Source organism: Astatotilapia calliptera, chromosome 3 (assembly GCF_964374335.1).
Source record: "Astatotilapia calliptera chromosome 3, fAstCal68.1, whole genome shotgun sequence".
NCBI lineage: Eukaryota > Metazoa > Chordata > Actinopteri > Cichliformes > Cichlidae > Astatotilapia > Astatotilapia calliptera.
In genome coordinates this window covers 39,789,148-39,804,724 of record NC_137424.1, presented here as the reverse complement: position 1 = coordinate 39,804,724, position 15,577 = coordinate 39,789,148, and the positions used below count along the sequence as shown (strand labels likewise).

The 15,577-nt window shown below is 40.0% G+C and overlaps 1 protein-coding gene across 1 annotated transcript; it reads right to left on the bottom strand.

Moving 5' to 3' along the window:
- Positions 1-1,666: 1,666 nt before the first annotated feature.
- Positions 1,667-13,278, bottom strand: tnk1 (tyrosine kinase, non-receptor, 1). The gene is made up of 14 exons (XM_026162018.2): positions 12,989-13,278; positions 9,857-10,035; positions 9,172-9,242; positions 8,887-9,060; positions 7,848-8,000; positions 7,477-7,754; positions 7,216-7,342; positions 6,897-7,043; positions 6,667-6,761; positions 5,345-5,587; positions 4,931-4,998; positions 3,767-4,209; positions 3,021-3,116; positions 1,667-2,142 (listed from the first exon to the last, which is right to left on the bottom strand). Exons 2-14 carry the CDS (start codon positions 10,017-10,019, stop codon positions 2,005-2,007), a joined length of 2,196 nt encoding a protein of 731 aa, XP_026017803.1. The 5' UTR covers positions 10,020-10,035; positions 12,989-13,278; the 3' UTR covers positions 1,667-2,004.
- Between the last annotated feature and the right edge of the window lie 2,299 nt (positions 13,279-15,577).

The window sequence follows — 15,577 nt, the reverse complement described above, 5'->3', positions numbered from 1 at the left end:
AATCGATGTAATCAACTTTAATTTGATGCAGTGTGGAAAAAAATGCACAGAAATAAATTATTTTTCAAGAATAATTAAATAGATTCAACATCTTTCTTTTACAGAACTGCAGACTGCACAGATGGTATCTTCCCAAAGGAAAAAGTACTACAGCTTACTAGGGTATATATATTAGACTTAACAGTTACTATATACAGTAAAGGACTTCTATACATTTTACATCAGATTAAAACTTTGGGTGTAAGATTCAGATAATTATTTATTAAAAGCTAGACATTTTAAATGAGAATAAAGAAAAGTATGTCTTTGTGCCCCCTTTTCCCTGTTCATGCCCTATCGGCCCCCCTGGCTAAACTTTGCTAGATCCGCCCCTGCACAGTTACCAGCCGTCAGCTGTGTAGAAAAAGATCCTGGAGTAGAAAGTAATATTAAATAAATTCTAACAACAGCTTATCAAGCTTAAACGTGCTGCTGTTGTTCAGCCGCTGGTTTCCTCTTTCTGGTGCAAAGTGGGCCAAAAACAAAGAAGAGAGACAGACAGAAATGAAACTGATCATTAATCAGTTTCATGACTGAAGTAGCAGCAGGAGAGGGAGGGAGAGAGAAGAGGCAGTCGCTCCATATATCGGTTGTTAAGCTTAACATGGGAATGCTTTACAAACATTCAGAGATCAACTTACACACTTGCTTTACTTCTCTCTGGGATAACTTTCACAGAGATGAAATGCAGGTTTGGTAGCGAGGCTACAAATACACACAGCCGCTCTATCACGTGAGCACACTGCTCCAAAGTGCTACGGTTATGAGCAGAGTTACGCCGTGTCGCAAGTTTTGTGAGGTGCTTTTTTGATATTTAATGGATCGGATTACATTTTTATATTTCTCTCCGATATCCGATCCAATAATTTAGGTCAGTATCGGACCGATACAGATACGCAATATCGAATCGGTCCATCTCTAGTTTGAACATGTGCCTGCGTAATGACAGAGAGAAAATGCAGGTTGAGGGAAAAATTTAAAAGCAGATGTTGAGGTTAGTGAGCATTGATCTGGCCTCAGAATGGTTGGAAAACCCCACAGGCAAAGCTTGCACGAAACACTGTAGTTCCTAAGTCCCTGGAAAGAGTTGGTGCAGTTATGACTGCTGGTACAGAGAACTAGAGAGGAGACCAGAATCTTAACTGAATCAATTGACTTGTTTTTTTGTTCTTTTTAAATTTGGTTGCATGCATAATTATATATGTACATATTCATCCACACTTTGATGGCATCCACACTTCAGTCTGAAGTTCTATACTATATACCTATTAACAGGAAGTTATCTTTTTAGATCCATTCCCTGGTTCAGAAGCATGAGTGGAAGACGACCAAAGTGCCCCCAGATTAGATATCAAATCTTAGTGCTCCATCTCCTGGGATCATGTGAGATGTTCATATATATTATTTCAGAAAATGTCTGCACATGTCCATCCATCCCTCAGGAACACTGAGGCATGGCTTTGTAGTTTTTTTGTTTTTTGTTTTTTTTTTTAAATGCATGATCACCTAACATTGTTTAAACCAGTTGTAACGTGTCAGTGTACACAGGGTCAATCTTAGCAGGCAGTAGGACAAAGGTAAGAGCCTCTCTTAGAGAACTAAAGAGCCACAGAGCTGAGATCCTGTGTTCAGGCCACCAGAGATCAGTTTTATTTAACAAAGTTTCTACTACAATATGTACAAATGTATTAAAACAGAAAACCTATGTGCAAAAGAAGTGCTATATAACACCACATCATGTCATTTTATCACATGTCATGTTTCTTCTAAGCTTCTCAAAAATATTAGTCAGTTTTGTCTTTGTCTGCCTTCATTTTTCTATTTTCATGTGCTCCTGTAGTTGAGGGGCTCCAAGTGTTGGAGTGTGTCACTGTTACACCACGATGGTGTGGGAAAAGTCAGCCACAGTGGCTGCCTCAAATCTCTTCAGACTCTTCTGTCTGAGCTGGTAAGAGGCCAACCCCTCTAGGGCGGGCCGGGCCTGTCGCTGGTCGTCACTCGGATTAGATAGCGGCTGGCAAACTGCAGGTTCCACTGGTGTTTGGCGAGGATCTTGACGCAGTCCTCTCTGGAGCAGAGGCTCAGCGAGTACAGCTGCTCCATCTGCAGAGAGAAACAAGAGGAGCAAGTTCAGAAGGACAAAAAAACCCACTGTGGGTATGGAAGCAGCACAAACACAAGCAGCAGTTTATCGTAAGCTGCATATAACATGTACACAGACTGCAGATTTCCTCTCTTTAAATACTTGATGGTAAGTTTATAGTTAATAAGTATTTCTTTAACATGCATGAACAAGCCTGTAAAGCACAGCTGGATTTCCTGGTAGGGCTACTCTGGACACAGATTTACTGTTGGTTACATATTAAACTCACCACTGTGCTGCCCTGTGATGTCCTAGCATTAAGTGCACAAACCGGACGATAAATAGCTGCCATAATACAAAATCTATGGGACGAGTGACCTACTTCTGTGACCCGCGCATTGTACCAATCTGTTTCTGAATTCCTCTTTTGTAGTCTTGAGATAAGCATTTACGCTGTCACCATGTTGGTTCCAAAAAAGCTGATGTGATGAGGAAGGGTGGTTGCAAAACCTTTTTTTTTTTTATTGCCATAACTAAAACAATAATGGTCCCGAGCTTTCAACTCGAGGACCTTCTGCAAAATTCATATCATGAGTTAGAAATATACCACCTGCCTTTATCTCCAACTAACAAAGTGCACAAAACAAGACTTGTGCTGTATTAATGTGCATATTTTGACTATTGTTACTGTTTATGTGTATGCTGGATAAGCAGTATATGTTAACATTATTACTTTGTCTCTTATATCGTACATATACTGTTTTGACTTCCCTTGATGGCCATTTATATTTTACATGTATAAACTGGATTCCTTTGGCTCATATTTTATCATTAGCTTCACAGAACAGGTACAGGCAAGTGCGATTAAAATTTTTTTATTTTAATTTGATGGTCTGACCTTTAGTTGCTGTTCAGCTCGTACTGGGTTCCAGTCATTTCGTTGAAGTGCGTTATGAACCTCGTCCGTGGTCACGCCATGTACCGCCTCCATAATCTGAACAGAGCAATGAAAACAGCAGACAGTGAGCAGGAAAACTGGAATTACTACCAACCAGACAAGCTGTAGTTTACATCAGTGTAAATATGGCCGCAATTTGTCCTTCTGTCCTTTTATGTGGCATGCGGGCCGCTTTGAGGGTTCACACAGGAGCGCGTTTGCTGTCACATTTTATTTGTAGTGTGAACGAGCAGACAAAAAATAAAAAATAAAAAAATCATTTGATCAAAAAAAAATGGGAATTGAGCATTAAGACCTGCAGTGTGAACGTAGCCTTGGTTGCTAAAAAGCTGATGTGGACTTGAACTCGTTTTGCAACCACAGCTACCGCCATCTGTTGGCCTTCAGATATAATGCAGGTTTGAGACACTTGCACATTTTTTTAAAAGCAGAAGCTATGCCCATGTTTTATACTGTCTATGATTCAGCAATAGCCAGAAAATGAGTTTTGCACAATATATGATGTCACAGTGAAGTTGACCTTTGCTTTGTTTGAATATAAAATGTTTTCTTTTTTATACCATGCGACATTTTTCAGGTAAGCATTTGTTTCCACGAACAGGTTTGATCACTTTTTATCTAAATTCAGTTTTATCACTATAAAAGGCATAAAAATCATGTTGATCTGTAGGAATTGCATCACTTGCCTGTGCAATGAGACCCTCTTTTGTGTTCTGAGGCCCTTTCTCCCGTTCTCTTATTCGCTCCCGATCTCTCTCCCTGCTGTCTGAGTACTCATCCAGCTGTGGGGTAGAGCGTGCCAGCTGGGCCATTTTGGCGAGGTTGGAACCCCCAACAACCTGCTGAGGCTGGGGTTGTGTAGGGGGAACCATTTGCTGGGGCAACGCGCTGCCCTGGCCTTGGTTAATCCTTTGGATTTTTCGAAGCGCTTTCAGGTTGGGAGGTGGCGGTCGAGGAGGGGCAGCGATACTAGCCTCGCTCAGCCGACGAGGATCCTGTTGCATCACCGCACTGTGAGTCGGCATCACAGGAGGAAGGAGTCTTCCGTGCTGATCCACTCTGAACACCCCTACTGTATGAGCTCGGGGCCGATGTCCACCCAAGACTGACTCCAGGCTCCTAGTCATAGCTGAAGACAAAGAAAAATATTTTTAATGTGTAAAAACTATCAAGTAGATTAAATTTATACACTAGTCAGACAGTTAAGACAAAAAGCAGAGCAAGTGCTGCTTATTGCTCTTCAGAAAACCAACATATTAGTTCACACATTAATCATTTTCCCTTCATACATGCATTTCCTTTACTGCTAATTGAATTCAGGGTTGTGGTGGTGCTCAATCATCTACCAGCTATCACAGATCACCAGTCTGTAGAATCCCCAGTTAATCTAACATGCATGCATTCAACACAGTCCTCTTTGGACTGTGGGAGAAAGCAGTGGGAGTATCCAGAGTGAGCCCACAGAGGCACAATGGCAGTATCCAAACTCCACACAGCACCGTTATTCCGCATTCCAGCTCCTACCAAGCTTCCTGATTGAGCCACCAGGGGGCAGAGTTGCTAAACAAAAGTGAGCAATTTCTGGCTGACATGAATTTGAAGCTTTATAAAAGTCTAAACTTTTAAGAGTTAAGATTGCATTTGCAAATAAATGAAAGCATAATTGTACAAATATAATAACATATATATGAAATGATCAAGTCTTGCCTTCAGCCTTGGAAAAAAAACCCTGCAATATTAATATAATGACAGTCTATTCTATTTTTTTATGCTGACTTTGTATTTCTCAGAGCTGTACCTGGTGGTTTTGATCACTACATTTTAAACCCACATGTATTCTTAGTTCCTACCTGCCATTTTCTGCAGATTGGATCCCTCCTTCTCCCTGCTGGGTCCTGACCTCCAGCCGCCACCAGCTCTGCACAGGTCACCACAGTAAACGCATTAGACTGACATCTTTAGTTTACAAAGTATATTAACTAAAAACAGGAAACAGCTGAGTGCTGTGCTTATCATTGTACAATAAAACTCAGTGACTCAGGGACCTGAGATGAAAATGTACATTTTTTTCTTTCCAGGACACAAAACTTGTCAGTTAGAATAACTCTGAGAGTTATCACTGAAACCTCTTCCACCTGATGTGTTGACCTGATTTTGTATCTGGTCAACACATTATGAAGAAGCAACCACCCCAAAATTATTAAAGACTCAAAGATATTTTAAAAAACAACGTTAGGGAGGAGTGAATGAGGGTTATCACTGACTCGTCCGGGTTCTCAGGCGTTCCCCAGGAGCGCTCAGGGTTGACGTCTCCGTGCCCGGTGTGTTGCAAACTGCCCTTTACTGGGGTTGAGATATAGCCACCAGGGTTAGGCCCGGAGCTGCCGGAGGACACTGCGGCAGCTGCAGCAGCAGCTGAGGGGAGTGATGGGACAGTGAGGCTTGCAGGAAACCAGCCGATGGCCAACGTCCTCTGGTTCTGCCCCCTCCACTCACTCAGCTCCAGACTGCAAGGAGAAAGGGAAAACAACTGGTTAATAAGGAAACGAATTTCCTACATGCCAAACAGAAGTCAGTAAAATAAATGACTTCCACTGAGAGTTGGGGTCCCAGTAGAAAAAAAAAAAAAAATCCCAGCATTTTGTTTCTATCAGCTGGCACCGCACATAAAACCAAAACAAGCCCACGAGGTAATTAACACATAATGCTGGCAAGACCTTGGCCACCTATGTAGGTTACATCGCAGGCTCCCTGCAGAAATCTAACTGAGGCCTTCCACTGACATAAAGCTTCCCTCTAAAGTAGCTGAGAGTTATGTGTAATCAGCTTACTTGGTGGTCATTTACAGTGAAAAAACAGTATAATGATTAGCACAATGATTATGCTTCCATTAAACAAAATATAATAAATTCTGATAATGATGTAATATGAAACGCTCCATGGGATTACATTAACTACTCGCTTTGCTAAACAAAGTGAGGTTAAGTGAAACTGGACCATTACTCATTCTGTTTGCAGACGTCACAATAAACCCGTGGTAAACAAATAAATAAATAAAACTTAACTATACTACAAAAGCACTATTGTTGCCTGGATACCATGTCACGGCAGTCTGTATCACGTAAGGAGTTACATTACATCAGTGGGCTTAACTTCCAGCATTGTCAGTCACTTCTGAAGAGAATACTTGCTGTGTGATAATCTTATTTAACTTTGGCCTTTCCCTGCATGACTACAATACCTTTATTTGTAGATTTTTGTGTCGGAAACAACAAACTTCATGAAGTTTTTCAGATTTATATTCAACCAGATTGGTGGAAGAAAAGACTAATCATGACGCAGGTAATACCAATAGACCCATCAGACGTGTTACGTAAAATAAAAACAACACAGGGAGGCGAGTTTCAAAGCTGCTCGACCTGTTCAGCAAAGTGAAATGCATTCGAGGACTCGCCAAGAGTGGAATGTCTCTTTAAGAGCGGGCTGGTTCAAATCCCCGTCTCATCTCAACAAAGGTCCATTGTGCGAGCTAAAGTTTTTCCTTTACTCCTCTTTCGTCCCACCCACCCACCTTTCGCTCACCCACCTGTGGTCGATGACAGTCACAAGGTCGTTGGGCAAAAGTGTGAGCTTTCTGGGTTCTGCAAATTCTCTTATTGCTTGCACCTCTCTGGGTTTAGCCTGTGGAGGAAGACAGGAAAGAATTGATGTGACGTGCAGAAAAGTGCGCAGACTTTCAGGCATATTCATGAGGCAAGAACAGCAATCTCTTCTTTGATTTTTTTTTAAATGAAAAGGACAAGAAAAGCTTCAGACCTCCGCCACCATCGCGCTGAGCTGGGCAAAGCTGGGTCTGTCTGCAGCATTGCATGCCCAGCACTTTCGCATTACAGTGTATAGCTCCAGAGGGCAATCAGGTGGCTTCTCCAGGCGTTCGCCCTCCCGCTCTACCCGCCATAATATCTAGTTGAAGAGTGAATGTCAGTGATGCTAACACACTGAGTCATAGAGCATGCCAGAAAAACAAACAACATAAGGGCGGTGATACACATTCCAAACATGAATGACAAATACCTTGCCGGCATGCACACAAATACAGAAAAAGCATGGCGTCAGTGTTCTGACAAGTGCTTACCTGCCGGCCCGACAGACCAAACCAAGGCTCTTCACAATAGGTGAACATTTCCCAGAGAGTGACACCAAACATCCACACGTCTGAGGAAAGGGAGAAAGAGCCGATGCGAAGACTCTCTGGAGCACACCTGGAGAGAAGGGAGGCAGACAAACCAGAAGCAAAAGAAAGAGTTATTGGTGTTATTAGTGAGAATCTGTTGTGACTCTAACAAGATTTCTAATTATTTCCCACTCAAGCTTCAAATTTCACCCAACTGCCCACCATGCAAACGGTATCCGTCTGTGTGCCGACATGATGTAGTGATCTTTCTCCTGGTTCAGGCCTCGCATCAGACCAAAGTCCCCGATCTTCACCATATCCTTGGATGCCAGCAGTACATTTCTTGCAGCCAGGTCCCTGTGGATGAATCTCCTGCTCTCCAGGTACTCCATGCCTGACACAATCTGCATAGCAAAGAGCCAAAGGCGGACCAGAGAGAACTCATACTGACGTGCACGCAGGGTGTCGTAAAGTGAGCCCAAGGCGGCCAGCTCTGTTACCTAGATAAAAAGAATAAAAAGGATTTTTAAAAGAAATCTGGCTCCTACAAAACACAGTAGTTTGAATAGATCAACAAACTGTTTCTAGTTTACCATCTTGAGGGGCTGTGTGAGCACCACACCATAGAGTCGTATGATGTTGGGGTGGTCTAAAGATTGCATGACGGTTACTTCTTGAAGAAAGTCTTTCAGTGTGTCCGCCTGCCTCGACATACTGCTCCTCAGCGATTTAACTGCCACAGCCAACTGAGGAGAGGAAGGGGATAAAGACAGATGCTCAGTTTTAATCAGGCATACAGACCGACACCTCACTTTAACAAGCCAAAGGGAGGCAGCAAGGGTGTGTACACGCCTACTGTTCCAGGGTATAATCATAAAAAAAAAAGAACATGAAAGGTAAACGGTGCTACCCTGAAGTCACCTGCTGGTATTTTCTTTCTTTCTTTCTTTTCTTGTTTTTTTAAGCAATGGCTAACAATATCTAGGGTGTAAGGATGGAAGGATAAGTTATCAACTAACCTTAGCAAGTTTGGTTTGCAAGGTGCAATCAAGTGGCAAAAAAGTTAAGCTTATACACAAGGGCCATAAACTGCAGTTCTTCTAAGGATCCCCCCCCCCCCCCACATGTTTACTCTGGCAGCTATAGCTATCCGCTATGAGCAAACTTTGACCTTCACTGAGTCATTTTTGGAGCGCTTTTAATTTAGCTTCCTGACTAACACGGAATGCTATGTGATTAATTATACTAACAGTCTGCTAAAGAAGTATGTGCTCCAGTTTTTTGTGAGTGTACTATGCGAGTTATACTTTAGCCAGTGGATGTACCTTGCTAACCAAGCTTGCTAGCTTGATTAGCAAGGTAGCAAGACCTTGCACAACACAATTACATTCCAATGGATGAATTGGAGTGATGTTATGGTGATTATGTCCACCTTTTTGTAAACAGTCCTGTCCAAAACCATTTGCCAATAACAGTTTTTAAAACTTGTGGAATCTTTGTAAAAGCCAAAACAATTATTAACTGTTAAAGACAAACTTTGTGCCACTGCCAAAAGTTTTGGTCACGACTTCAGTTTCCGGTCTGACAACATCTATAGAGAAAGTCCAGCAGATCTGTAAAACGGCTTCTCACCACTCTTCCAGTGGGTGTATGCCACTCTCCCCTCTTCACCACCCCAAATGACCCAGAGCCCAGCCTCTCCGCCAGAATCAGCTCACTGTCTTGGATAAGACAAGGAAGAGCCCGGACACCGACTTCCTGGCCCTGTGCTTGACCACCTCCGGTTAACGGCTCCCCACTGAACACCTGTGTGCATCATTAAATCAATAAAAATGACAAATTGAATATCAGGCTTAAGAAAGACAGTTAACACATAACACTCCGTAACAAAGCTAATGCAAATGAAGTGTTTCGGACCTTCGGCACCCGTGACCGCACGCGCACGCTTGACTTGTAGCGTTTTAGAGCGTCCCATAGTCTTCTTTGTCCTGCAAGAAAGAAAATACAGACATGTTTGCATTTTCTGTGACTGTATATGAAATATATTTAAATCAGCAGTTTCTCAGTAAGTAATTGTCGCTTTCCTTATTCTACACCCTTCTGAAATGGTACACGCTAAATAAATAACTGTAAAATTTTCAAATAATAATTGATAATAAACCTATGCAATAGTTGCTGCTCTGTGTGACAGTATGTTGAAAACTAAGTAGCGCTTGTATGTTAATAATCTTAGCTGTTATTAACCATATTAACTTAAGCATGCAAACAAAGTGAATTCATTTGCATTAGATAACATTTCTTATTATTTTAAATTAGGGGGAAGTCTGAGAGGCCAGAAGATGTGGCTAAGAGAAAGATTTCTTTTGTGTTAGACTCTTTATGCAAACAGGTTTTAAATTCATCGATAAATAAGGCCTGCACTGATTACTGCAGGTAAACAGGGGACAATGCTTTTGTTTGAGGGCCACTTAAAGCCCGTCTTTCTTTTGTGACTAACCATACCTCCATTACTGAGCCTAAGGGGAAATGTTTTCAGTCAGGGGGAGCGGTTCCTATTTATTTACACCCAGGATGAATGATCAGAGAAGATGATCAGGCTCACCAGGTTTGCTGATTCCTATCTGCTCCAGATCGGCCTCTTTGACGTAGCCGAAGTGCTCAATGCGAGTGATATTGAGGCCATCTCTGAGGCGCAGGTAAAACTTCTCCAGCTGGACTTCAGCTAGGAGTTGGTATAGCCATTGAGTGTCCTGGTCCATCACCATGACCTGGCTGACCTTCCTGTTGGGGTTATAGGTCAGAGGTTATAAGACAGTGGAGAGAATTTCTGGCCTGTTTTTCCTTTCTCCTGGAAAATCTAATTTTGTTTTAGTAGATGATATCACACCAATTAAAAAAAAGAAAAATTATTTTTTTTAAATATTATACATATATATATATATATATATATATATATATATATATATATATATATATATATATATATATATATATATATATATATATACATACATACATACATACATACATACATACATACATACATACATACATACATACATACATACATACATACATACATACATACATACATACATACATACATACATACATACATACATATATATATATATATATATATATATATATTATTTTTGCATATGGCTCACACTTCGTCAGATACACAAATCATGTCACAATGAGACATAGTAGGGTAAAACATAATGGAAGACGCAGATAAGTGAAAATGAAACAAAGGTACCGCAAACACATACCAGCATGACGTTGCATAAAAAAAGAAAAAGAAATAAATACTTGCGACCAAGGTCTGTATCTAAATAATGGACATGGCTTTTGAGTCTGAAGAGTGAAGCTGACGTGGAATGGTCTTCAACATTTGCATGTAGTAAGCTGTTATGTTGTAAGTTGTTTAGATGTGCTCGGGAAAAGAAAGACTACATTACTGCATAAAACACTGCTGGTCACATCTTCCTGATTGGACCACTCAGTACACCTGACACAACGACGAAAAAGTATCTGTATCGGACTCTAGCTCGACAGTCTGCTGAACCACCAGTGCACCTGCCTCAAACAGGCTCTCCTCCACACTCGTCATTTACAAAGTGGTTTACAAACCCAAACATTACAGCTAACAGGTGGATTTCCTGTTTGAGTGCAGCTAGCAAACACTGAAGAACCATTTACCGCTTTAGAGACAGAGAGTGAATGTGAACAGCCTATCCTTGCTTTTTTAACAAAAAAACTCTTTGCTTCAGCCAGGAGCAGCACAGAAATGACCCTTTTAACTGCTTTTTATTAGTTACTGTTCACTAGTTAGCTCATGTAAAATATTAGCAGCAACCAACCAACCCAGTGATGTCACGTTCTCTACTTAAACTAGATGGCGTTACACATGCTCTAAAAACTTCCATTTTCAACATTTATTTCTTAAATCCAGCTTCACAGACAGAGTCGGATCTGTAACATTCTCGAAAGCAGGGCTCCATGGTGTAAATGAGCCTTTATACATGTAGTCTTTCATGTCTACTTTAATCTGGGGCTGACTTTTGATGCACATGTTGCCACCTTGCCGCTTTGTCCCTCAGTTTCTTAGTCACATCCAGTCTAGCCTTCAAAATTGGACCTCATAAAAAGACGAGTCGATGCTTGTGCGTGACTAATTTTGAACCTCATAGGCAACGATCCTGGTGCTCTGTGAAAAACACAGTTGGAAACTTTAGCTTGTCTGAGGTTTAGGGGCACCAGTCTAACCGGATCCTGTTCGCACAGCATTTATGTAACTGCAGAAGTTATAATGTGCGTTGTAATACCTCTGAAACAGTTGCATGACTGCGACTGATTTAAGGACTCTGGTCATATTTAGTTCAAATTTACCGTCGTTAGTGCTGATAGTTTTGAAGATCTTTGTGAGTGAAACAGAAGGAGTGTGTGAATTTGAATAACTTCCTCACTACAAGAAACGAAATGTTAAATGTCAGCAAATTCTTCTTTTATGAGCCGTGCTGTTTAGTTCACTGGAAGACTGTACCGCCATAAAACACTTGCTTATCACCAAACTAAGCCGAGCAGGAATGAGACAGGGAAGGCCTTCAACATTCCCCGTCAGCTCTTCTGAGGAAAAAACAAAACAAAAAACACCTAGACTTAGCAACTACTTAGTTTTCCTCATTCTAACAGCCATGCAAAGGGTGCAAGAGGGTACTAGCCTGGGCTTGCACTAAATTTTCTAGGGACAACTCCCAATTAAATGAGCACTTACTGCAAGTTCAAATCAACTCAATTCCCTGCAGATTAGTTAATTAATGAAAGCACACACACACAAAAATGCACACCGGTAAACATTGTCTTTGTGTACACAGTGATGAATATTTAACCTGTCGCCCAGCTGCTGAAATCTCCTCTCAGTCTAATGGCACGTGAACCCAAGGAGTTCAACTATGTTAGCCTAATGTGGCTCAACAGTCACGTGTAGCACTCCCCCACCTTTAATCACACAGGCAGCTTTTTTTTTCCCTTCCCAACTTCAAATATCCAGTACAGGTGCATATGTTTACACTGCAGCAACTTAAGAATGAAGCAAGATGAAACTGACAAGGAAGTGCAGAGGAGGATTACTTTCCAAAGAAAGTGCATATTTTTAGTCGTGACTGAAATATTATAGTCCACAGACACTGATCTGTGATTGAAAGGGTGCAGGGTGTGCCTCTGAAAAAAGGACAGTATGTCCATTAAGAGATTTAATTACTTACCTGGGCAAAAAAGCAGTAATTAGTTAGCATACTAATATGTACAGTGTGTAAGTAGACAAATAACTGAGTACTCCGAGAAAAAAAGATAATGTAGTTTATGTGGCATTATATTAGTTGCCTTTCTGGATCTGCCATATAAATAGCTTGGCGGTTTAATTATTAGTAAGCTGCGTGCATCTATTTTAATACAATGATTATATATTTTGTAGCTGTATTGAAAACACAGCTGCCAATTAAATGTAAAAAATTACTAAAAAGTGGCGTATTTTATGTAGTGAAACACGCTAGCATAAAAGCAACATGTAAGTAAACTACACAGTACTCTAACAAAGACATTAACTCTCAGAATTTGTTCTTAATTATTCTACAAAGGAAATGACAGTCGATTACAAAAGGTGCATTTAACACAGTTTCACATTTCTTAATAATAATGATGATAATTAAAAAAAATTCTGCAAACTTACTTATATTATTGAGTTCTTGTTAAAACGATTTAGTCGCCGGTTGGTGGCTCTCTCTTAGCCACAGACGCTTCGAGACAAGTGCTCCATGTTTGCGGTGAAACCTGTAACGACGTCGACGACGGTGCTTCGCTTCAAATCAAAGCTTCTGTCTGAGCCCGAAACCCGCTCTTCTTAAATCACCATGTGACAGATCCGGGGTGTTTTTACTCACAGGTTTGCCCGATATTATTGTGTTTCCCGGAGACAAGTGGATAAGTCATCTACCTGTAAGTCTTCGGGTTCCTCCCCCACCTCTTTCCTTTACCTCACTAGACCACACCCCTCCGTCACTCCTCTCACCTGAGCTTTGAACACAAGAGTAAACCTGAAAGGGTTAGCATAACCAAGTCAGGCTTCACCCCATGTGGTCTGAGTGATGTAAATGTATTAATGTGTCAATCGTTGGGAAGTTCTTTATTTTAGTTAATTTTATTGTAAAAAAAATAAATAGAGAAATAAATCAATAGCACATTTAAACGTGCTATATGAATACTTACTAAACAATATGATTTCATGTTTAAGTATAAATATTAAATCACTTGTAAGTATTTTTTAGACAGAAAATGTAATTATATAGCTACTATATTAAAATGACTTAAGTTGTAATATTTTGTCTGCTACAGTGGTTTGAGCTCAACTAAAACTGTTTTCATTAAGTTTATTTGTATAAAACGATCTCTAAATAAAAACTAATATATAAGGGTCGACAGTTTAGTGAAGCTGATAAAGCAAAATAAAGTCTGTCTTATTTTAGTTAAAATATTAGCTCATTTTATTTTAACGTTAGCTTTGAAGCTAATAGCTTTTCTTATGTGCACTTAGCTTATGTGCACTTAAGAGTAGGTCAATTTATTGGCAGATAAACATTAGGCAGCTAAAACTGCTTAAAGTTTCAGAAAAGTGTAAGTTGCTGATGTTGATTGTAATAATTATAATAATAATCATCATTCCACATTGAACATATGTTGTATGTAACTTAATTCTCTCAAAACTTGCATATGTGACAGAATTTGGTTCATTCGATGTGTGTTGTCTTACTAATACATGTACTGCTTGTAATGTGATTACTTTTGATCAGACATTGACTATAGCTTGAAAAGAAGATAAATATACTTTTTTGTTAAAGAGTTTGTAAACAACCAAGTTTTTGTCACTGTATACTGAGGATATTAAGAATCACAAGATGAATTATCCATACATGATAAAGCGCCATAGGCCTGGCAAAAACTGCTAGGCTAGATGTTTGCTATGAATAATAATAATTATTATAATGATAATGGAAACAATATAAAAATATAAAAAAGACAACTTTCAAAAAGATTAGAAGGTTTAATTAATATGTCGTTAAATTACTTTTAGTTTGAATCTCTGACTGTGTTACTGAATGTATTACTTGCCTTGATCAGGAAATGACCATACTGAATCATAACACTACTCCACGTGAATAGTGTTGTGATTAATTTAAGTTAATGAATACTAGAGTACAAACTGTTACCACAGTGTAATTAGCACCATTGTGTTACTCTCAAGACTGAGCATGGATTAAACCTGCTATTAGGTTTGAGTCATATGAAGTGTCACAGATGGTTTTCCGTTTCAGTCTTCCTTTCCTCCATGCCTGTTGTTGCTGAACCAGTTGGACGAGATTTTTAGCCTCTCAAGTTGCATTTGAATGCAAAGCAGGCAGCACAGATAGAACTTTGCACTTCCTGGTACAGTCTCTCCTACTTTACTCCTCTCTGCCAGCCTGCCTCGGTTATACAACCCTGACAGTGGACCAGCCTATAGGACCGTGCACACATGATCGCCCTAAAAGTAATCTGTTACCACTTCTTTCAAGCGCTTCCAGCTCGGCTACGGCTTAACAGTCACAACAGGCTTGTGATGACTTAGACCTCTTTCAGGAATATGTTTGGTTTTTTTTTTTTCTGTCATTAGCTTCAGACAAACAATAGAAACATTACGACATAATGAGATGACAAATTATGGTGTCATCAAATTTCTTAAGTCATGCAGGACAATAATAACCCATTACACATGTATTTAGACAGAAATGTGTTGTTTCCAGCAAGTGATGAGAGGCTAGAGGCTGACAGGAAGTGTGTGTAGATATATCCCTTATATATTTATAAATGCACCGGTGGGGAACAGCATTTCGGTACACTGTATACTGTGTATACTACTGTATTGACAATAAAGCTCTTGAATCTTGAATCTTGAGAGATGTTTCCTGTTCTCCTAAATCTGATGGTTTTCTGTTACACTGGGCATAACTCTCATTTATACGACACAAGCTTAGCTGGAAGCTCATATCACAGCAAGACAGGCAGTATCCATCCAAAACACTGAACAACAAACAAAAGGGGATGAAAAAGAGACAGATAATAAAAATAAAGGGGAAACATGACTTATTGAAGATAAATATGTTGAACAGTGTGAGAGCTCGTATATGTGAACTTGTATTTTTGAAATGAGTTACAGAAAAAATATTTTGTAATATGTAGACTGCTATTTACACACAGAAATATTTGACTCATATATTTATGTTTT